Genomic DNA, 24,296 nt, shown 5'->3' with positions numbered 1-24,296 from the left:
GGAATAATTACTCCGGTGACTACCAAATTAAGGAATCAAAAGATGCATGATGAAGAACAGTCACTGCTGACATCAAGGATTTAAGATCTTCTTAACATTATCCGTAATGAAGATCTTCTTAACCCACCTCAGCACAAGTAAAAGCAGGCTTAGATTCAATGTTGGCATCAAGGATTTATTTCAGAAAAAGTAAAGGAAATTATGAATATTGAGAACAGACATGAACAACAAATTTCACCAAGAAAACGCAAGTCATAATAAGTTCTCACGATCCACAGTACATCGAATAAAAAAAGAGATATTAGTTCAATGGAAACCTAATGGGTAGGGTAATATAACAGTCAATGAGAGTATCTTCCAAGCAATAGGAGCAAAATGATGACCAAAAACCGGGGGGCTTGCTTTACGTTCTTTTGGATCGATCTACTGTATTGTCTCCGGCACTAAATTCTACCACCTCTGCTGAGATTGACCATGCCTGCAGAAGCTTCCAACTGTGAACCTCTCGCAGCTGCCCTCCCAGCACTCCCGTAGTAGCCACCAGCACCCCGTGAGCCCTGTCCGCTGCGATCTCTCTGATAACCTCCGCCAGTTGCTTGTGCAGAACCCCCTGTCCTGCCGCCATATCCAACGCGTCCTCCATAGCCACCACCCTGCCTACCTTGCGAGGCAGAACCAGAGCCGTCTTGCCATCTGCCAGATGCTGAGCCGGTATAGTCCTGACCCTCTCGACGTCTTGGTGGAAGACCTTCAAGGCCCCCGCCGGTCCTCGCCTCAAATGCCCTCTCATTGTTTTCAGCCAGAATTACAAGCTTATCTGCCATCTGGAAGAGTAGACCCTGCAGCCTGGTTTGCTCCACATTGTGGAAGACGATGCACTTTGTTGGTTGGTCCCAGCTAGCATGCAGCTCATCCATAATCATCATCTTACTAGCGATGCTATGGACATGGACCTCAGAGAGGTCAAACATTGAAGTAAGCTGGCCCAAACTCAATGAATCATAGCAGGACGAGAATGCAAAGAGGTAAGTCCGCAAAGCCTCTTCCTTGATCTTGGACTTCACCATCTCTAGCACACTTTCTCGGTTTCTAAGGAGCTTCCAGACGTCAAGAGAGTTGATGACATTGAAAGCTTTCTGGTAGTCTCCCTTGGTCAAGGCTCTTGTGGCAGCCATGGCGTGGTCCCTTACGTTCTCAGGAGGACCAACAAATGTCTGCCTCTGACTCACTTCAAGAAGCCTCCTGAATGTCTTGCTAATAGGCTTGCGCTTTGGATCATATGTGGTAGCAGCCATGTTGGGGACCTCAAGAAGCATTGCACATATCAGGTGAGTCGCTTCAAGGAGCTCAAGGTTAATGTGCATGTGATAAGGCATCTGCCTTCTCCTCTCAGCCTTTTCCTGATGAAATAAAACTAAATGAGTCGACATACAAGAAAAGTTGAGTTCAACCAAGGCTGATAATGCTATCATAATCATCAAAAGGAGAACTAAAATCATTGTGCTATGAAATCTCAAGCAGGCATATAATGCTATCGCAATCATCATTAGGCCAACAAGAATAAGGAATGCCACAATGCTAATGGAGATTTAGTAAAGGGAAAGATAGCTATTGAACGATCAAATAATGCTGCACATTCAAAACAAGATATCCTAGAAAGAAAAGCAAGTTGAGGTGCAAGCTTTATTGCAAGAAATTATGTTTTAGCAGATGTTCCAACTCTGGCCTAAAAGAGAGAGAAAAGCAAAAGAAAACCTTTGTAATGAGTGATTTACAAAAGATATCATATAAGTACATGCAACAGATTAAATATATCTTGTTGGAGACTTGGAATGCCAATTATGACTAACATTTCACCAGCTGCTTCAACTTCAAAACAGGATGACCAAAGTTCTTTAAGCTGATAACTGTCACAGCAGGAAACATACGGTTTTCTGGTTCCCATAATATCTTGCAGTTACCACATAGGTACATGCACCCATAAGCTACTCCACTGGGGAAGCATATCATTTTGATTCCCTGGATATCCTTGAATGAGCTAATAAAGAAAATACATGAAATCTAACTGGAGGGACAAAGAATGATGATGAAAATTGGTAAGTCAATAGTGAAAAGTGGCAGCAGTCCAAGACAATAGAGATAAATAGAAAACATCAACCCTATGAGAGAAGCACAAGGTATGAAATGATGTGGAGACACCTTGCTAGGCTAGGCCTCACATACACCATGCCAAGATACTGATTCTCGATGAATAAGTTAAGCTCTTACATGACCCTTATTTAGTGTCACATCGGAAGCAGGAGAAGATTCAAATTGATTTTTAAGACTAGTTGGTTGTCCTCCTATTAATCAAAGCTTACTAACATGAGCTTAAGCATTTGAATCAATGGTCCAAACTCAAGTAATGGGTCAATTTCCCATTGAGTCGGATTGTGACAGAAGTCTTTCAGGATATATTCTGGATGTGTATCTGAGAACACTTACTGTATACTTTGTAACTTTCAAAAAAACCACTTGGAATCCAATGGCTAAAGGTATTCACTAAATAATTATGTTAATAGATTAATTCTACTATCCACACCTACTTTGAAATGACATTTGCTTAGAAGACAGGCAAATGTAGTTAGCACATAGTAGTAAACATCAGTTTTTAATGTTCAATGGTTTTTTAGAACATTACAACAATCAGAAGTAGGTTAATGTTTAACTTTTTTTTCCCAATAAGAAAAGAATTTCTATTAATTCAAAAAGCGACTACAGACTGTGCTGTAAAATGTAGTTAGCACAGAGTAGTACACATCAGTTTTTGATGTTCATCGGTTTTTAAAAACATTACAACAATCAGAAATAGGTAGGTTAATGTTCAACTAGATGCATGTATCAACAGATCAGATTGGTGTTCTGGCATTGCAATCATTCTATAATCTAACGTCTACATTTTATGTACAATTAGTTAGTTCATATAAGCTGGTATGTTTATTAATAGTACTTAACATGTTCTAAACTATTATGATAATACATTATGATGACAGAATCAAAAGCTAGATCATGCCTTTGTTGATCAGTACATACAACATAAATTTACAAGCACATTAGAAGATTTTATCCACACATACACCAAAATAAATAGTTTGAGTTCAGAATTCACTTTGTGATACATACAACATTCCAAGATGAGATGCTCATATTATGTAAAATACAGAGAAATCAATGAGAGTCGGAGAAAAAAAACCTGCTCAGGAGTTTTTTCATGGTAACGATTTTGTGACATGCCCTGAGCCAGTAACTCTTTTACTCTACCACCTTGATATAGTTCAAAGAGGCAGCCATGAGCTTCCTGGATCAACCCTGCCCTAAAGGCACATAGCCCAAGTTGTGCCATTACTCTGTTGAACAGGATTTGCGAAGATATATCCATGAGCTGAATCCCATCCTGCAAATGACTCATTAACAGAAGATCACGAGCTACAGGAAACTCGTCAGATATAGCATGGTGATATATATCACACAGCATAGCCCTGGCCTTGGTTCTCTCATCACCATACTTATAGATAAGAGACACCAATGCATCCACCAATGTTCTACTACTTTCTGGAAATGTAGACCTCCTAGGCACAAGTTCAGGGATTGGGACAAAATCTGGTGGGCCCCTATTTTCCTCCACCGTCTGACTCTCATCACTTTCATCTGGATCTCCCGTCTCCCCACCAGCTTCTGTCCCAGTCTGCTCTGCCAATTTCCTCATTGCATCATAGACCTCCTGAGGTTTATAATATATAACCTCAAGTCGGCGAAGTGCTACCCTAGAAGCTGCCTTAAAATCTCCAATCCTTTCAAGGTATTCTTGAACATTTTGAGCAATGACAAAAAATAAAGGCTCATCCCTAAGCCTCTCGACATACTCACGAGTGTGTGGATCAATACACTGCAAACTTTTAAAAAATTCTGAATCAAGACGTTCAAGGAATGCAACCAAATTTCCCCAGACCCGGATTGTTCCCTTATGATCTGCACCTTTCTGTGTCTCATTTTCTTCAGGCTCAACTGTGTCATCGACTACAATATTAGGATACTGCTCAAGGATGTCAAGCACAAGAAGCATATTACCAACACACTTCTTCCAAACACCTACAGGCATATGGCCAAGCAAGCTTGGGTTGACATCAAATTGTGCGGATATCACACTGAAAAGAATTTCAAGCTTCTGAGCAGGTGTTTTGGCAACACGAGTCAAGAAAGTAAGCTGCTCAACCTGCTCTACCCTCCCTGTTCCTTTTTTACCCCTCGCTGCCACAATCTCTTTAAGCTTCTTGTCGACAATATCCCACGTGATCTTGCTAGGGTCTTTCATGAACTGCTTGTCCATGAGCTTATCCTTCCTGCTCATCTGCTTCTCCCAGGTCCCACCACCCTCAGCCTGCTCATCGTCATCTTCCTCTTCATCATCCTCTTCGTCAGACATTGTGATCTTTGACAGATCCTCCTCAACCTCCGAGCCTGACTCCTCTTCCTCCTCATCATCCTTATCTTCAGCTGCTTCATCCTCACTCTCTGGCTTTTCCCGGTACTTTGCTATCAGCTCCTCATACTGCTTGTTATTCTTCTTCAGCTTCTGCTTCATTGAATTGAGAGCCTTAGCATTGGTACTGCTCATCTTCTTTTTAGCGTCCTTAGCATCCTTATTAGCCAAGGCCTGAGCCAAGAAGTCCTCAAGCATCACCAAAGCTTTAATGTAAAGGTTCGGGACCTTCTCAGACTCTGTAACCCGGATGACCTTCTCAAGCTGCTTATTGATCTTTTCAAAACTCTCCTGCAGACTAACCCAGTCATTGATCTTCATAGCATTCCTCATCTGATCGATAGTTGCAGCCATCTCATCGAACCGCTTGTCGCGGGCCGACTTGACCACACGGTGCTGCCCGTCCGAGTCATCACTATCGCTAGCATTATCTCGGAGGTAACGGCTTCTGGCGTTGGCCCCGGCACCATCGCCGGCCGGCTGCTCAGTCTCACTCCCGTCCTCATATTCGCTGTTCTCCTCCTCCTCCTCGGTGTCACTGTCACCGCCCTGAGACCAAAAAAAAAAAAAAAAAGGTTCTTAAGCACAACAAACCAAAGGAATGTCTTAGGACTCGCATCTCGCAACCCAATCGCACCTGCGTCCAGAAACGAGACGCCATCGCTCTTGCTGATTTCTTCTACCTCGAACCGTGAAAAGAACCCTAAAATTCCACAGGAAACGATCTGCCGATAATAAGCCCAATCTCCAAATTAATTAGTAAGCGGTAATTTTTGCGTCGAAATGAACCGTATCATCAGCAAGAAAAAGACAGGATCGAGAAGGAAGGGGAAGAAACCCCAAATAGCGCCGAAAAAGAACAAAATAACCTAAGAGAGATGAATTTCTGATAAACCCTTGGCACGGAAGCTAGAGAAAAACAGATCGGAGAAAAAGGCGAAGGAATTCGAAAGAACCTACGACAGAAAACAACACGGAAATCAAATCGAACGGAGAAAGGCTTGAACTCCGACCTTTTAGGATGCTCAAACCACGACGCTCTCGTTACAGATCCGCAGAGACCGGGGGACGAGGCGACTGACAGCAGAGGAGAAATGGAAGGAAGGGGCGGCGGCGTCGAGTCGGCCAAAAGAATTATATGACAAGGAAGCGAACGGAGATGCTGGTATCACGTGCTTCTCACGTGTGTATGCTCTAGGGTTTCGGATATTCGGACCGGAACGAACATGGTCCGGTCTGTCGTTATAAAAATAAACCGGAGCGGACCGCGCCAGACCGGACTTGAATAAATAAATCGATAAAATATATTGAAATAATAGAAAAATAAGAAAAATGCTAATTCTCCCTATCATGCAAAACAAATAACCCAAATCAACCAATTAAATTCAACCTAGCAAAAAGAAAAAAATCTGACCTCAAGCTTATCATTCATTATTTATAAAGTAAATTATAACTAAAATGATATAAAAAATTTTATAAAAGAAAAAAAAATAAAATAACATGATATAATTTAATCTTATAAATGTATTTTAAAAACATAAAATAAATGAATAAAATGAATGTTGAATCAGCAATATGAATAAAATACTTTGAATATAGATAATTTGAAAGATTTTGGTATTTAAGAATGAAGGAAAGGAAAAGAAAGAAAAGAGAATTAATTTCCTGAAGTAGGTTTTTGTTAGCACTGATAACTCAAGCAATCAATTCTATCAGTCCAGTTTATGAATAATCCTCACTTAATTCAATCACAATACCTTCAGGAGCAGCTTCCCTCTTTTAATTCTGAGTTCCAATGGCATTGGTAAAATGAGACTGTGAGTTGATATCTACTTTGTCTTTATTCCTCAGTAAGAATCTGCAATGCTGTTGAAACAATCCAGAAGTGACATGAAGTACCTCTGTTTACTCACTGCTGCATTCTTTATTTGAGTAGAAAAGAGTTCAAAACCTTAAACTACTTCAGCAAACATTAAACTCACAGTGTTTTACGTGCATTCATGTTTTTTGATCCTTCAATTCTGGTTAAACCATATGACAAGATATGAACATGAAGTTGTTTTGATCTCACTGGTACACATGATATAGTGAGAAGGATCAGCCTTACACTAAAAGAGTTTGGTTGATCCTTCTTTACTTCACTTGATCATAATCATCTGAACATTTTTATGAAGGACAAATGTACATAAGTTTCTAATTGCCATATAGGAGAATACATTGAAGTGTAGCAACCTTTCTAGCTAAAAAGAATTACATGGGGAACTGTCTTCATCTGCATGAGTACAGTGATAACTGATGTTTACAGTGAGGTGAAACTTGTAAGTTGAATGGAGAGCTCCTTTCTGCTAGCTCTAAGTTGAAACAGTACCAACTTACTAGACAAGGAAGAGAAGCACATTTGAATTTGAGAGTGGAATTTGCTGCATCTTTTTTCTTTTCATGAATGAGTCTTTCTTTTCATGAAGAAGTCTGGTTATTTTAGTCTAATAATGTTGCTGCATATATCATATTAATTTTCTGCTGTTTGTCTTGCAGCTATTTACTTCATTTTGGTCAGAATAAGTGGATCTAATCACATATTCAGTGACATAACACAATTCATGACAACTTTGCTTACAGTCAAACTGATGAACAAATTCCACTTCCTGCAACACATCAGTTTCAGATTTTGATGAGAAACATGTATATGACATTCCATCAGTTTCTTGAAGAATTTGCAAGCAGAAGACAAAAAAAAAAGAAAGGGAATCTCAAAGGGTGTGTGCAATGATCTTTTTTCTGTCTTTCTTGATCACCTCCTGCATCTCGTAAATGCAAGAATGCTCGGCACAGACAATCATAAATTCTGCCTTCCTGCTAACCGGAGCAATGTTCTCCTGGCAAATGAGAATGCCCCATCAGACCAAGATCCGACGCCGTCGTTGCATCTTCCTACCTCCACATCTAAATCTACTTCGCTTGCACTCTTCTCCCCAGCTGTGGGATCTAATTCAGATGCAGTAGCAGCATGGCTGATACCGTTTATTAGATACAATTCATCGCCAGTCCTGAAAGAAAGGGCCCGCCGGGAAGAATCCCCGGCCATAGATTTCTCTTTCTCGGACTGAAGCCATATCTTGGAAACCGAGAAGCTCTCTTTCATGTGCAGATGACTGCTGATACCGACATTACCAGCGTCACCTCTGAATTCTGTAGCTCTCAGTGCATCCGATCCTTTAAACACACCCCTTCTCGAATGGCAACCGAACTTCGACACCGCAAACCGGTGCTCGGGCTTCATCTTTGGTGGTTTGATGGGAACCTGAAGCAATGCCCTATCATCCATCACATACTCGTACGAACCCATGGAGAAGCACCTCCTCTGGTCCAAGTTACCGTTGGCAGTGCTGCTTCCTTCACCGACATACACGCTCCTAAACTTGCCAAGTTTGACGGGCACTACCTTTGTCTCCGAAGCCTCTGAAACTGGCAGTGCCATACCAACTTCTTCCCTTTCTGCCATCTCCACCGCCCTTTGGGAAGTGTGGACGATGGAAGGCCCAGTGTCTTCGTCTCCATTAGAACCAAGGTCAACATTGGGCATAGAGTCCTCCCTCTCAGAAGCAGTCTCTCTTGAGCTCTCACTTCCAGGCTCAAGAACAAGGACTACGGGACCAAAACTGTCGGTGGGAGAGAGGTCGGGAAGAAGGCTTCTTCTGCAAAGAGGACAGGTGGAGTGGGACATGAGCCAAGTATCTATGCACTGTACATGGAAGGCATGGCTGTACTTTGGGAGCAACCTGAGCTTGTCATCAGCCTCAAACTGACAGAGGCAGACAGCACAATCGAATGGGTCCCCGAGGTATATGATGGATTTGTAGAGAAAGACTGGGAGAGTGTCGATGAAGGACTGGTCCACCCCTGCATCATGGAGATGGAACAGCCGCTGCAGCTGTCCTTGCAGTGCTGTAACGTTGTTCAAGTCTTCTCGCTCCCTGCTGGTAGGCCTGAGAAGGTATCTCACAAGGAGGTGGCGGAGCCCAGTGATGAAGAAGATGATTGCTAGTATGAGAAATATGATAAGGATACTAAGATTAATCCTTCTCTCAGAATTAATAACAGGAGGAGGAGGTGGTGGGACTGGTAATGGGAGTGGGATTGGGGAAGAAAAGTCCCCTCCTTTGATGCTTTCATGCAAGACCCAGTCCATGTTTTGGTATTGGCAAAGGCACAAAGATTGAAAGAAAAGAGAAAGATAAGACTCACCAGGCCTTTGTTATCTTGTCTGCAGTTCAATTGGATCATCTTTATCTCGAAATTCCCCTGTCATTCTCTTCTGAATTGAGCACTTTAGGCTCACGAAACTTGATCTCTGTGGTCGTGGAAGGAAAGAGAAGCAGAATTTGCAGGTCAATTTAGGAAGATGTGATCCTTAACGGGAGGAAAAAATGAAGAGGTGACAGCTGATGGGACCTGATAAACAAGAATTGATTACTGTGCAGGGAGGGAAGGTAAGACCACCACAAGAAAGGCCCCCAGCTGGTCAAATAGAATTGAATGTGTTTATACATGTACAGTTATTCGCCTAATGGTACTTGTTCAACACATGATCATGAGACTGGAAATGGAGATCATGGCAGTTCATCTTCCTCTTCACCACTGTGTAATGCATACATAACTGGGGGTGAGAAAGCTCATGGCTTTTGAGCAAGGAGGAGGATTGGGGTCTCATGGGAGGCCTTGTGTGCTATGGGATCATGGAGTCTTCAACACAAAGCTGACATTTAAATAGAATTTTGTGGTTGCCATTGATTTGTTTAAGAGAAAGATCAGTAAAGAATCTACTTCACTCACCCACAAAGTATCTGAATTCCAATAAGAAAACAGTTCTTGCTAAATTCCAGTATCAGTCAGCCTAGGAGGGTACAACAAGATTATCATTTAGATTTGAAGTATAGCTAACTTGTAATTCCATGAGTGTGGCATTGTTTTAGGTGAAGAAGAACAAGTGATGTCAGTTGATAGCCACAGTGGTTCCTTTTCCAATGCTATTGAAGCTTCCATCTATATGGTTTCTGAATAGGAGACTTGTATTCTTGTTAATAACAAGTATTATTCTGTCAGTGCTGATCCAAGTTCTTGTTCTCTTCCAAGTGCACTTTATCTTTATCATTTAGTTTCAATCTCACTAGACTTGATTTCTTGAAGTCAAGATTTTTCAGCTTAGAAAGAGAAGAAAGAAAAGAACACCTGTCTCATGCAGCAGATGAGATGCAAACATTTACTTCAAATTCAGATTCAGAACTCAGCTTTAACTTTGAATCTTGTAAGCCTGTCTTTACAACCATTTAATGGACCAGTAGACTTGTCACACTCATGATCATGTGATGAAACAAAGGACAGAAAACGAAAGCTGTACAAGGGATTGGCTACCCTGTCCTCATCTTTGTTTATATGGCTGTCTCTCTTGATCTTCCAAGACACAGTGTGTGGTGTTTACTGAATCCACAGACCCACCCAAGAAACCATGCATGGTTGGACCAATTCATGACCTTTAAAGCATGAACAATGTGGTTCTGCAAGTAGGAAAATATGGATTTGCCTCTGAGTTCCTCAGCTATTTTCTGCATCACAAAGGATCCCTACCTCCTTCAATGACTACAGATATCATGTGAGCAACAAAAAGTAGTTCACAGAAATAACAATAATGATAATATTCTGTCACAAAGGATGCTCATCAATTGGTTACTATATCTTATTCTGTCAGATGTAAGAATAAAAACTCATTGATATGGTGAGATGGACTCAATAATATTATGATGAGAAATTTAGGAAGTTAATTGTCACCAAAATATTAGATGGTTTTCAAGAAGGCAATTTGATACTCGAAAATTTACTTGCTTTCTTGGAAGTGTCTGCAAAACAATCTCAAATTTTTTACTTGATTTCTTTTTTTTTTCCTCATAAAGATGAAGAAATTCATCTGAAGTCAAACCTATTTGCAACTTGAAATATAATTAATTTGAATCCATCAAGTATTTTCCTTTCCTTGAATCGAGCAGTCTCAATATGAAACTTTGAACCAAACAGGAACAGTGTGTTCATCAACATCACACATTCTATCTTCTGTTGTATCATTCATTCCTCTTCAGAAGAGCAGCAGATTCCTCCCTGCCATCTTCAAGTTCAATTCCATACAGAAAACACTGCAATTTTTTCTCTGGAAATACTCCACAGTGGTCTTTTCTTCCTAGTGATCTCTTACACTGAAAACAACGTTTTAGATGATAACAACATTTTTAAAGACTGTTAAAGATTATTCTCTCAAAGAATATTTAATAAAATATATTATCCATTCACTATCAGTTATAAAAGTTTACTTTTTAACATAATTATTGGAGGTTATGATATCCATTTACCTGAGTTACTAACTTGCACGTGAAAGAGATCGAATTAGAAAACCTCTTTCAACCTCAATCTTCGTACAAGTGGCACCTTTGGAACTCGACGTTTCTATCTCGGAGACAGCTCGACTATACTTCGGACAATCTTATGCATACGAGTCAAAATTACGTCAAGCAGATCAAGATGTCAATGACACATTCTCATAACATTTTCAATGCTAGAAGAATAGCTCGATATTACACCCGTCCGTCAATCATCTCAATGAACACTTGAGTAAAGAGGCTTTTCCCCCAAACCAAAGTACTTTCACCTAAGGGGAGCAGTAGCTATCATTTTCGTACATTAGTGCATCCACTTCGATATAGACATAGATGAATTACTAATGCCTATTCAACAACCTAGGTCTCTCACCTCTAAAAATGGCCTCGATCCACCTATTCATCCCTGTCAATGTGTTCTTAAACCTCATTTAACAAGTGCATATGCTATCAGGCTTGATACAAGCCCAACGGGTGGTGCCACCAGCTCACCTCATTCCCCAGCTATACCGACACCCGTCAAGATTCCCCAACTCAATGTGATATCAACATTCCAAGAGCGCTTGAGGTCTATCGAATCGTCGGCTAAGGGGGCACCATAGTCCATGATCATGGAATTCAACGGACCACACCACTCTCGGTCTGCCTCACCTGAATCTAAGGCCCAATCAATAAACAGATGGATTGACGTTTGGATGAGATGCGATGAACACTCCAACAACCAGAAGGGGAAGTGCTTATTAACCCCACATTGGGTCAATCACTGTTCACTTCAAACATCTAGGAGGAACTAATTTTAGAAAACTTTCATCTCCCATCTCCCATCTTTGAAGGTATTTGACGATAATATCGATCTGATCTGATAGAGAACATTACAATTTTTATGCCCAAATGTCACTATATGGCACCTCAAACACCCTAATATATCATACCTTTCCGTCCAAGCCTAGCATAAGAACAATACACTCGCTCAAAGCTACTTTCTATATGCTCTTTCGCACAACTAGTGAAGGAGTTTGAACTTCATTTTCTTAGGAACGTACATCATTGGCCTTCAGTGGCAACACTCCTTGGACTTATGTGGCAGGAAGAAGAAATGCTTACAAACTTTATCACTCGATTTGCGAATAAGATACGAGGTATATTAGATGTTCATTTATTATATAGACCTTTATGATGGGACTTAGGCTCTCTCGTTTCTTTTGGTTATTGATAGAAAAACTACTAACAATTGTACCCAAAATATTTCAAAAGACCAATCAATACATTGTCGCTGAGACAATGGTCTTGAGCAAGCGTGAATAGTCACATAAGAGGCCAAAGCAGGAGTAGCCACAATCAGCCCCAATCCCGAGGTCACCTTGATAGAAGAGAAATGAACGACCGAAGCTATCTCGTTAGAGGTTTGAGCTGACCCATCTAAATATAACTAGAACTAAAGTTTTCCTCCATATAAAAGAAAAAAATGCTCTTATGGGACCCCGATCTAACGAAGACCCCATTGACGAAAAGAGATAAGTCCAAGCACTATCGGTTCTATCGAGATTACAACTATGACACTAAAGATTGTCACAACTTGAAAGAGCAAATTTAAAAGCTTAAACATCGAGGACACCTCGGGTAGTTCATCTGAAAGCATTAAGAACCCTCACCCTGATCTCAGGGGCTAGTAGAGAGGCAAATTGATATCATTATTAGTAGACCAACCCTAGGGAGAGACAACTTCTCGGTCCATAAGACTTATACTCGAGCTACCACTGAAAAATACTTGAGGATAGCGGGTGACTCGAAAATAACTTTTAAAAAAGAAGAGGTAGAGCACCATGACCAAAATTATAATAATGCTTTAGTAGTATCTATAAGGATGATCAACGCTTGGGTGAAAAGGTCATGATCTATATATATAGCTTTACTAATATCCTTTACTTTGATATTTTCTTAAAACTTGGGTTGTCAACCAACGATCTTACCTCTCTAACTTCTTCACTGATGGGGTTTACCAATGACTCTATCTTGCCTCTCGAGGCTATAAATCTACACATCACATTTGGAGGTAAGCCCTGCTCTAATACAATATTGATTAAATTCATTATGATAGATATCCCCTCGACATACAATGTGATCATTGGCCAACCCACACCGAGTAAACTAAGAGCGATGGTGTTGACTTACCATATAACGATGAAATTCCTAATGAGAGCTAGTATCGGAGAGCTAAAAAGCAAGCCAAGAGACTTATGCCAGTGCTACCTAATAGTGATCTCTGAAATCCCGACCCGAGACACCACCTATGGACCCTCGAGACTTGACTAGGTCCACCCTACATCTCGAGCCAATAGAGCTACTGATCAAGGTACCCATAGATAAAGCCTGACATATCTGAACTATCAAGGTTGGAGCGACCCTTCTTGAGGAGAATCAATTGTAGCCTATTAACTTCTACTAAAAAAATTCTAAGATATTCACATGGTCACCGAAACATGTCGAGAATCAACCCTAACTTAGTTCAGCATCATTTGAATATTTTTCCTAAGACACGATTAATAAAGCAAATGCCTCGTAAGTTTGCCCTTAACTGCCAGCAAGCAATTGGTGAGGAGGTGGATAAGTTGTTAGGAGTAGAGTTTATTACCAAGGTGCAGTAGCCCAATGACTCGCTAATGTTATACTCGTTAAAAAAATCTCATAGAAACTAAAAGATATGTGTTGATTGTACCAATCATAATAAAGTATTCCCAAAGGATAACTGACCTATTTTTTAAATTAATCAATTGATTGATGCTACCTCAGGTCTTGAGCTCCTCACCTTTATAGATGCATTCTCATGGTATAACCAAATCAGAATAGCATTGGAGGATCGAGAACATACTACCTTTATCACAAACTACGATATATATTATATCGAGTCATGTCATTTGGGTTAAAAAATAAAAGATCAGCATACCAAAGGATAGTGAATATAATATTTAAGCATCAGATCGAGAGAAATGTTAAAACTTATGTGGATGACATGATGGTGAAGAGCAAGATGACCAACTCATATTTGGTAGATATGGCTGAGATATTTCAAGTTTCGAAAAAGTTTAACATGTGCCTCAATCTAACCAAATGTGTCTTCGAAGTTAACTCGAGGAAGTTCCTCAAGTTCATCATACATCAGAGAGGAATAAATATAAACCTCGAGAAGGTATAAGTCATTATTAGAGATGCATCCACCTTAGTCAGTAAAATAGGTTCAATAATTAATATATTGGCTAGCACCACTTAGTCAATTCTTATCCTAATTCGATGATATATGTTTGCCATTCTTTTGGGCATTGAAGGACTTGAAGGATTTTCTATGAATCAAGAAGTGTCAAGATGCATTAGAGAAGTTGAAAGACCATATCACTGAGTTACCACGGTCCACTTCCTTTAACTTAGGTGATATTCTAAGTCTCTTATTTCGCTACCACCAACTTAGCTATCAGTTTGGTGTTAGTACGAAATGATACAGTACTTTAAAGGCTCATCTACTATACTAGTCACATTTTGAGTAGATCCGAGAAGTGGTACCCTGTATTAAAAGGCTCACATTTGTGCTAGTCTTGAATACAAGGAATATTCACCTCTATTTTCGGGCACATGCTATACAGGTTATCTCTCAATTTGATATCTCAAGTCGGCTGCTAAGGTGGTTAGTAGAGCTAGGGGAGTACGATATCCGATGTCTCAATGATTATTATAAAGACCTAAGCGTTGACGGACTTTATGTTAGAACTAACTCTTCCTTCGTCCGAGGTTGACAAGCACGCTCCTCTTATAAGGACATTGTTTGTGGATGACTGTCATCTCGGATGGAGGCGACGTCGAACTAGTTTTCAAAGGCTCGAACAGACAAGTGTATAAGCAAGCTCTTCGATTCGAGTTTAAAATATATAATAACGAAATTGAGTACGAGACAATTCTCTCGTAGCTCTAGCTCACCTGAGAGGTTCAAGTCTAGGATATGATGATGTTCAATAATCTGTAATTAATCATGAACCAGGTGAATGGAAAATATGAGACACTAGATGTGATCACTAGAGGTGAATGCATTATATATATACATATATATATATATATATATACATATATATATATATATATATATATATATATATATATATATAATTATTTTTTATCTTGCAAATCTCCATACATTTGGTTATAGGACATGGGGATATCTCACCCTTAAAAATTTTCAGGGCTGATGTGGTCAGGCACAATCATGCCCCACTCCCATGATAAAAATGTAACCCTCGAAATCTTTATTGATGATATATGTATCAACATTTATCCTATATTCTTTTTATTTATCAATGCCCAAGATTTCTTATATATATGTATATTAAATCCTCTACTTATTCTTAGGAAAGATAAGTTAGTCTGCAGGCAGCCTGAATCACCGCTGACAAGTACAATGGTTGTTGTTAAACCATGCACAGTCCTCGTGACCGAGAGACCACGTCAACCCTGAACCGTTTCTTGGGTGATTCAATAGGAGTTGACTCTTGTAGGGATCTACAGATATATGTCAACCTTCCTATATCTTCACTGGAGAAAACAGGAGTTGACCAGGCAATTTGACTTGAGTTGGTGCTGTCCACGCCGATCATGGAGACGTGCTTTCCTTTACAGGATCATTTTGCTTGCAATATCAACTCTCTCTCTCTCGCTCTCTCTCTCTCTACCATTTGCTTCCCCCGTTTTCCTTTTTTCCCCCTCTCTCTCCCTTCTCTTCCCTTCCCTTCCCTTCCCTTCTCTTCTCCTTTCCATTCCTCTTGTGGCCTTTTTTTTTATTTTCTTGTGTTCTCATCCTATATATATAATATCTTCTACCATTCCTATGTCCTTGTTGTTCTAAACAATTATTCCTTCCTCTTGTTGTAAGCGCCGTTTGGTATTCCATTGTTCTTTCCTTGCAACAAGCCAAGAAAAAGGCGTCGTCTTTGGGTTGAATCCCATCTGGAAGCAGGCCCGGGCGACAAAGGATGGCGACTGGGGACATGTTTTCTCGATGATGCATGCCAATGGTGGGGGATTCGCGTTCGAGCTCTCATTTTCCTCGTAAAAAAGGGGTCTTTTTAGTCATCAGAAGGATTCTTTTGTTCTTTTCTTTTTCTTTGAGTTCTTGAATCTTGGTGGAGATTGTTTTGGGTGGTAATCTCCCCATCCTGAGAGTTTTCTATTAGATTGCTCTTGGTGGATTTAGAAAGGTGTTCTTGCCACAAAAAAAGTAGCGATTTTTTGTCCATTGTTCTCCGATTTGGTTGCTAGCTTTTGGGGATTATGGGGTTTCTAAGTATTATGGGGAATTCCTTCGGGTGCTCTGCATCAGGGGAGAGACTGGTCTCCGCGGCAAGAGATGGGGACCTTCAGGAGGCCAAAGCGCTACTGGAATACAATCCCCGGCTTGCCCGGTACTCGACCTTTGGTGTTAGGAACTCACCCCTTCATTATTCTGCAGCTCAGGGCCACCATGAGGTAATTTCTCACAGGCTCCTGTTCAATTTGATGTCTTTTATCAGAATTTATGTCAATCTATGGCTTCTGTAGAAGCTCATTTGGTCATTTGGTCTTCAGATTGTCTCTCTTTTGATCGAATCTGGAGTTGACATTAACCTGAGGAACATAAGCGGACAGGTGAAACCTAGATCCTTATCCCTCTGATTGTTCTTGTTTTGTTGTGTGTTACATGGCCGGAAACTTGTTAAATATCTGGTGATCTTTTATTCTGGAAAAGTGGATGTTGAAATTAGTTAGTGTACATTCTTTGTCTTCAGGAAGGAGAAAAAGTTTAAATTTCACATTTATTACTATCAACAATTGTGTTCTGTTGCAGACTGCATTAATGAAAGCTTGTCAATATGGTCACTGGGAGGTTGTTCAGACTCTTATGCTTTTCAAAGCTAATGTAAGCTGCTTTTCTTTTTCTCTTCTCCCATGGTGCTTGTTTTTTTGTTTCTTTGTTCCATGGTGGTCTCATAATAACTCTCAGGTAGTATTCGGAAATTGTATGATAGATTCACAGAACAGATTATCTCAATGGTGGAACAGCTCTCCACTTAGCTGCTCTGAATGGGCACACTCGTTGCGTCCGTCTTCTCCTTACCGACTATGTTCCAAGCATACCTGAATTTTGGAATATGATGAGGGGAAAATCAACCCATGAATCCTCTATTCCTGACTTTGACAAGAGGTACGTTTTTATCCTTATGGACATTCTCTAAATCTTTATTAGAAAAAAAATTATATCTTCTACTGGTATTTGGCAGTTCCTTGTCTAAACTAGTTAACCAAAAGGCAGATGGAGGCATCACGGCACTTCATATGGCAGCACTAAATGGGCATGCGGAGACTATGCACTTACTCTTAGACTTGGGTGCTTCTGTTTCCCAGGTCACGGTGGAAGACGGGTCAACAATTGATCTGATAGGTTTGTTTCTTTTGTTGTCATCCTCATTCTTGGTCACTTTAAGATTCCACCGAAAAGCTTCATACCTTTAGTTGTCTCTTGTACAGTCATGTGGTTGCTGCTTTTAAACTAGTTGCAGATATCTTGGAATTGCCAGTATCTATGTGGACATTGTTAAACTTATTGTTTCAGTTATAATCCTACTACAACACTGGTGTGTCTAGGTTCTCTAATTGCATGTCAGTTCTTGTTTCTAGTAACTCTGGTTGTTTTAAATTATTCTCGTAAGCATACCACCGGTTATGGTTCTAGAATCATGATTTTATTAGAATGATGCATGCTAGTCCCATTTTAGAGAGCTTTGGAAGATGGAGATATAATCATAATATTTGGGAAACAACAAAAAGGATTTGCTGGCTCTTAGTTTTAATTATTTATGTTGCACTCAACAGTTCAATTGCAAAGAAGAAGTTTCCATGTAGCTGATCCATAGATAGGTAGGAAGAGGTACTCAACATATGTGACCACATGCCTACCAAGAAAATTTGGGCTTGTTCATATTGTTTTGGAATAATGAGAACTGGTATTGTTTGGTTGTGAGATCCATCCTTACATCCCTAGTATTAACCTAAGTGGGCCTACTACTTAATTCACTTCCTATCATTTTAATTCACACAAAGGCCGCTAACATTCTTAGGAGGGATGATTTCTTCTTTTTCACATTCTTTTATTGCAAATAGTCTTAAGTTTTAACCTGTTCAGGAAAATTTGTAAATGATAATGGTTGTTTTCATTTGTCTGTCTGTCTTAGGCATTATTTATGTGCTCGTGTAATATAGTTCTCTGCTCATGATAAGATGAGATGTTCCATTTGGACCTTTCTTTGTGCTGTCATAACAAACTGTTGTTGTATTTTAGTTCCTACAACAAAAATCCTTTTAAAATATTTCTGTGTGGTTATCTTGCGTGCTTTTATGTGGTTATTTTTGTCTTTAAACTTTTTTCTTCTATTGCTTATGTTTAATGTTTCTGCCATACAAAAGGAACTTCATATTTTCCTGATCTAGGTTATGGATGGGTGCATATGTTAGATTCTAGGTTGATAGATACTTGGCATATGAGGAAGTGTTGAAAGTTCGTGCACAGAACAGAGTAGTCATAGTAGATATGGCTGGGAGTTTAGGTTCATGAGAATAGATCAAGAACTTCATGAAGCATATAATGCTTTCAATTGCGTATAATCTGATATTGCATCTAAGGTCTCACAAGTTGCAGTAAAATAATAATTCACCTGAGATATACACAGAAATTTTATAAGTTGATGGTGTTGATGACATTTTTTGCATAAAGGAAGCATTAGTCACTGGATAGAAACAAGGTTAAAGAAAGACAAGTCATAATTACTTGATCATGGAGGAACTACATGTTGATGCTTGTAGTTGAGACTGAGCATTACCCATAATGCAGTGCTAGTACTGTGGGAAACTAATTCCAGAATCTGCACCAGCCAAACGATGTCTTTGTGATTGTTGCACTTCCAGCACATAATTTGGAGGAGAGATTTGATGGAGGTTCATTTTTTAATTGTGCTCAGATGGGACATACTATTAGCATGACTTAAAAGGAAGACAATACTGGTTTTTGTATAAGGTTTTGGCGATGTGTAGGAACTAGTTGCAAATGATGTGGAAAAGAAATGTTACACTTAGCTGATGGATTGATGGGTAAACTCATTTATACGGAGTGCTCTCTGTTGCTTTCAGTCTTTCCTTCTTTGCTTCCATTCGGTTCTCAAATTCCAGTCATCACTTTTGAATACCATGAGAAAGAAGTAGTTCTGAATTTTCTTGCTTTACAATAAAAGGTTTCTGTACACTGTATTGTACTTCAGCTTATTAGAGTGATAATTCTCACTACCGATTTCAATTACCATATCTTTTAACCTGATCTAGCAACCAAAGATATCGATAATTTAGAACAATGCAAGTTTATTCCATATTGCAAATTATAGAGCTAATGCGTGATGTATGAACAAATTGTGACCATATTGATGTCGCGTTTAGCTTAACAAGTATAATAAACTCATTTTGCAGGTGCTGGAAGCTCGCCCCTCCACTATGCTGCTTGTGGTGGAAGTGCAGTTTGCTGTGAGGTAAGTTGGTTTCATGTCTATTTGGTTTTGTCTGTTGGTATGCTAATTACTGTGGTTACTTATTAGATGTGGGCATTCAGGTTCTTATTGCCAGAGGAGCTAGTTTGGATGCTGAAAACTCGAATGGGTATGTATCTGATATGCTAAAAGCTTTCTAGGTTGATATGGAACTTAAACTTTAGATAGAGCTAGAATCTGCAGGACTAATTAGATGCTTTATCAACTGCAATTTCTGTTCTTAATTAATCTAAGTAACAAGTTTGGCAAAATTCATTTCAGGATTGATACCTTGTCTGACTCTCTGGACTTTAATCAAATCCTGATGAAAGTGCAAATAGATGATACATTTCCATGGTAATTAAAAGGGGGATTGAATCAGTTGATTTTCTGTTGCACACTATCTAATGAAGTGCCAAACTTGACTATACATTGGAGAATTTTGTTGTGTTGACACCTTTTTTGACCATATGGACTTCAATTATCCTCTTTTATGGCTCAAGCCGATTGTTAATTCTTCAAAGATAGTAAGGGGAAGTACATAGCACATAGTTAACAATAACAAAATATATACTGATCCATTGCATTTGTTAAGTAGCCTACCTAATGTAATAAATAAGCTTGAGCTCTTAGTTGTTTCTGAAAATTTAGCTTGTTTAATCCCAGCTCTTTTTTTAGTCATCAAACAACCAAATTCAATATTCTTTTCTTTTCTTAATCGCTCTGAAGAATTGTCCATGTATTTCCTTGGGGATCCTTTAGTGTCAACCATATCATTGCCGATTGATGGCATAAGCTGATGCTGGCTCTCTAGATATACTGCAACTTGATGCCTTCTCTTACCCATTTTTACTGTTTTACTTCTATTTTATGTTCAACTTATTTCCATCTCTCTGTCAAATTGGAATGCATGGATAATCTTATATAGTGCTGCTTTGCTCAACAGTTGGACTCCTTTAATGGTAGCCCGTTCATGGCATAGAAATTGGCTTGAGGGCATCTTAAGTAATCAACCAGATCATCGCGTAAAGATCCTTCCTTCCCCGTATATATCTCTTCCCCTTATGAGCATCATGAGGATTGCTAGGTAAGTGTTCTGTGCTTTTTTTTGTTTTGGTTGTTTGCTAAATTTCATGTATTTTATTTTAATTATCTAATCTCCTGCAGAGAATTTGGTTGGAGAAGCACAATCCAGTCGCCTGCATGCATTGATCCATGTGTTGTTTGCTTGGAAAGAAGATGCACAGTTGCTGCTGAAGGTACACATCTCTGAAACTTTCAGATTCCATGTACTAATAATGCTTTCAGTCAGGACCTACCTGATCACTCAGATATGAAGATTTCAATAGATTGAAGTGAATCATGTAGTTTCAGATTTTTGGAGTTAATTAGTCAATTTTCACATTGGGTCAGATGTCAGATGATGACAATTAATGGATCAAGAGAGGATTATTTGTGAACCAAACTGCAGATGCATACATCATGCAAAGTCACCATTCAAGTAGGATTAAGTTGATATATAGGACAGGATGAGTACTATTATCTTTAGGTTAAGCATTTTGGAGTCTGATTAAGTTGATCTATTAACTGAACATAAGGGTTTATTGTTACTAAGTTAATGAATCAGTTATCACATTAGGTTGATCATGACACTTTACTCGAACTAATTCTTTTGTGCTGAATGATTTGTTTATGAATGCACCTGTAAATTGCAACTGTTAGTTTATGATACTCCTAAAGCCACAAACGGTTGTCGATTAACATGTTAGTTGTAAATCACAACTATTTATTAATGATACTCTGAGCGGCAACTGTTGTCGATAAACAAACATGTTAGTCGTAAGTGTCACAATTATTTGTTAATAATACTCCTAAAGCCGTAAACTATTGTCGATAAACAAACATGGTAGTCGTAAATCATAACTATTTGTTAATGATACTCTGAGTGGCAACAGTTATCGATAAACAAACATGTTAGTCGTAAGTCACAATTATTTATTAATGATACTCTAAGCGGCAACCGTTGTCGATAAACAAACATGTTAGTCATAAGTGTCACAATTATTTGTTAATAATACTCCTAAAGCCGTAAACTATTGTCGATAAACAAACATGATAGTCGTAAATCATAACTATTTGTTAATAATACTCCTAAAATCGTAAACCGTTGTCGATAAACATATTAGTCGTAAGTCGTAACTATTTGTTAGTAATACTCCTAAAGTCACAAACCGTTGTTGTATGTAAGTCGTTAATAATACTCCTAAAATCGTAAACCGTTGTCGATAAACATATTAGTCGTAAGTCGTAACTATTTGTTAGTAATACTCCTAAAGTCACAAACCGTTGTTGTATGTAAGTCGTAAGAGAAGCCGCAAACTATTGTCGATAAACATATTAGTCGAACTCTTTGTAAATGATACTCCTAAAGCCACAAACTTTTGTCGATAAACATATTAGTCATAAGTCGCAACTATTTATTAATGATACTATGAGTGGCAACTGTTGTCGATAAATATGTTAGTCATAAGTTTAATGATACTATAAGCGACAACCGTGATAAACATAAACATGTTAGTCGTAAGTCGTTGTCGATAAACATGTTAGTCGTAAATCGTAACTATTTATTAAACTATTTGTAAATGATACTCGTAAAGTCACAAACTGTTGTCGATAGACATATTACTTGTAAGTCGCAATTATTTGTTAATGATACTATGAGCGGCAAACTGTTGTCGATAAATATGTTAGTCGTAAGTATTTGTTAACAACCTGTCGTCGATTAACATATTAGTCGTATTCGCTGACTACGAACAAGATTACATTAGCTGATGTTACAAGTCAATCTCTCTCCACCTGTAGTCCAATTCATGGATAGAAATGGTGCTAAGACTTGGCTAATGCATCTGTTAGGCACAAAGAAGCTTTGGCTTAGAGAAACTGTAGCATACTGATAGCAGAATTATTCTCACATCGCAGGTTGCAATCATGAGTTCTGCACCAGATGTGCTCTCTACCTGTGTTCCACCAACAGCACATCCACCATCCTGTCTTCTCCGCCGGGATCAATACCCTGCCCCCTCTGCCGGCACGCCATCGTATCGTTTGCCAAGATCCCAGGGATGAGCCCAATGAGGGAGCTGCCAAGAACGAGCCTCTCCTTGTCTCTCTGCGCCACATGCCCAGCCGCGGACGGATCGGATTCTACTACTCCCATGGCCACTCAGCTCTGCAAGCCAGACTTCCACTGCACACGGATCCCTCCTCTGGGTTCCTCCTCGTTCTGGTCATTGAGCTGCCAAAGGTTCCCCCCCACCAAGCTATACTCCTCGCTCTGCATGGGAGTTCCTGAGACGAGCTCATGCCTGATGAGATGCTCGAGGTCTTTGAGGCGATCGGCCTCTCAAGGGGAGAGCAGTGGGAGATCGTGTCTTTTTGCCTTCAGCCATATTGCCGACAGCAGTTGACTTGGTGCATGGCCGCGTCATGTCATCCTCTTCTGCTGCTGCATTGCGTGAATGGTTTGATAGAAATATTCTTATTATCTGTGAATAGATTGTTTTGTGCTTTTGGTGTGCTGTGTATGGACGGCATTTTGCTAGTTGCTTCGATCACAGTTCTTATTGTGCTGCGTCGTTGAGCTCAGCTTTGCTGCAACCATCAAAATGCAATTCTTGCCGTTGTGAATCAGCAATGTTTGGCTTCAAAGTTTTGGGATGGCATCAATCTTTATACTGTGATGTATGGAGTGAGGCCGAACACAATTATATGAACATTTACTACTTTGGAAGTGAGTGAACCATCACAACATTGTATCTGTGGCATCCAAACCTTGGAATTCATTGCAAGCAACTTGAAATAGTGCTTTGAGTGAGTGTAGCCATAGAAGCTCAACAAGCAAGATAATGGCTGGTTATAGCTAAAACCCACCTAAGATTACAAGTACAGCAATTGCATCTCTCAGCTAACTCACCACTTCCACATTCTACTGCTGGCAAATCTTGTCACTGCAGATTCAACTACTGATCTAACATGCTTCAGTTGGAGAGAAATCCAGAAAAAAGAAAACCATCCAAAAGTGGAAAAAAAATTATAATCAAGTAGACATCAAAAAGAACAAAAATATCACTACATATCAAAAAGAAAAAAAAGACTGAAGCATCTCACAAATAGTTGAATGCAAAGTTCTCATATCATGAAACTAAAGCTCAGAAGGGATAGAAAGAAAGGCGAAAGAAGAAGGGATTCACAAGAATAAAAAAATTCAAAGTAAATTAAAACGGAGTAGAGAGCGGCCAGAAATATTATCTCATGTTTAGAAAGTCTTGCAAGGTCAAGAAAATGACATGCAATCCTTTCAACATTGAATAAAAATAAAATCATATATAGAGGATGAATGAAAAAAATAAATAAAAATAAAAAAGAGAGAGAAAAGCTCGGTAAGGATAGCACCCATTAGAAGTGGCACAGCTGACATTTAAACCCTTCGATCTCCTCCTTTGATACCATTCAAAGCCAGGAGGCCAAAACGAAGCAGCTCTCCATCTCCAGCAACACATCATAGCAGGCGAAGAAGAAGAAGAGAGGCTGCAGCCGGAGGCAAACTGCATGTTGGCTCTTCCCAACCGTAGGCACTCGAAAACGGCAAAAGCTGTAGTGCATGGTGGAGGGATGGAGTCGTCTTATATAGGAAAACAACACCGTGAGGATTGATGTGATGTGATGCGATAGAAGAGTTATCCTAACATTCCCATATCTGTGTTCCTTTAC

At 39.4% G+C, this 24,296-nt stretch overlaps 3 protein-coding genes across 5 annotated transcripts; 1 reads left to right on the top strand and 2 right to left on the bottom strand.

The window, feature by feature from the left end:
* Window positions 1–221: 221 nt before the first annotated feature.
* LOC135617037 (eukaryotic translation initiation factor 3 subunit C-like) lies at window positions 222–5,684 on the bottom strand. 2 transcript variants are annotated; one of them, XM_065116917.1, is made up of 4 exons: window positions 5,533–5,684; window positions 5,157–5,244; window positions 3,233–5,068; window positions 222–1,400 (listed from the first exon to the last, which is right to left on the bottom strand). In XM_065116917.1, the coding sequence occupies exons 2-4, from the start codon at window positions 5,178–5,180 to the stop codon at window positions 444–446; spliced, it is 2,817 nt and encodes a 938-aa protein (XP_064972989.1). In that variant the 5' UTR covers window positions 5,181–5,244; window positions 5,533–5,684; the 3' UTR covers window positions 222–443. The 2 variants fall into 2 exon arrangements, with proteins under 2 accessions (XP_064972989.1, XP_064972984.1); XM_065116912.1 differs by having other exon boundaries at window positions 5,157–5,222; window positions 5,533–5,670.
* A 1,335-nt stretch (window positions 5,685–7,019) lies between these two features.
* On the bottom strand, window positions 7,020–8,725 carry LOC135636560 (RING-H2 finger protein ATL13-like). Its single transcript, XM_065148333.1, has one exon. The coding sequence runs from the start codon at window positions 8,706–8,708 to the stop codon at window positions 7,356–7,358; it is 1,353 nt and encodes a 450-aa protein (XP_065004405.1). The 5' UTR covers window positions 8,709–8,725; the 3' UTR covers window positions 7,020–7,355.
* A 6,931-nt stretch (window positions 8,726–15,656) lies between these two features.
* LOC135617030 (probable E3 ubiquitin-protein ligase XBOS32) lies at window positions 15,657–23,387 on the top strand. Of its 2 annotated transcripts, XM_065116902.1 has the most exons (11): window positions 15,657–15,995; window positions 16,301–16,446; window positions 16,546–16,605; window positions 16,805–16,876; window positions 16,986–17,161; window positions 17,238–17,398; window positions 19,471–19,529; window positions 19,610–19,656; window positions 20,473–20,613; window positions 20,694–20,785; window positions 22,506–23,387. In XM_065116902.1, the coding sequence occupies exons 1-11, from the start codon at window positions 15,980–15,982 to the stop codon at window positions 22,991–22,993; spliced, it is 1,458 nt and encodes a 485-aa protein (XP_064972974.1). In that variant the 5' UTR covers window positions 15,657–15,979; the 3' UTR covers window positions 22,994–23,387. The 2 variants fall into 2 exon arrangements, with proteins under 2 accessions (XP_064972974.1, XP_064972967.1); XM_065116895.1 differs by having other exon boundaries at window positions 15,657–16,446.
* The last annotated feature ends 909 nt before the right edge of the window (window positions 23,388–24,296 follow it).

Source organism: Musa acuminata, chromosome BXJ1-3, assembly GCF_036884655.1.
Source record: "Musa acuminata AAA Group cultivar baxijiao chromosome BXJ1-3, Cavendish_Baxijiao_AAA, whole genome shotgun sequence".
Lineage (NCBI taxonomy): Eukaryota > Viridiplantae > Streptophyta > Magnoliopsida > Zingiberales > Musaceae > Musa > Musa acuminata.
Note: the sequence above shows the minus strand (reverse complement) of the source record. Positions and strands in the feature narration are given on the sequence as shown.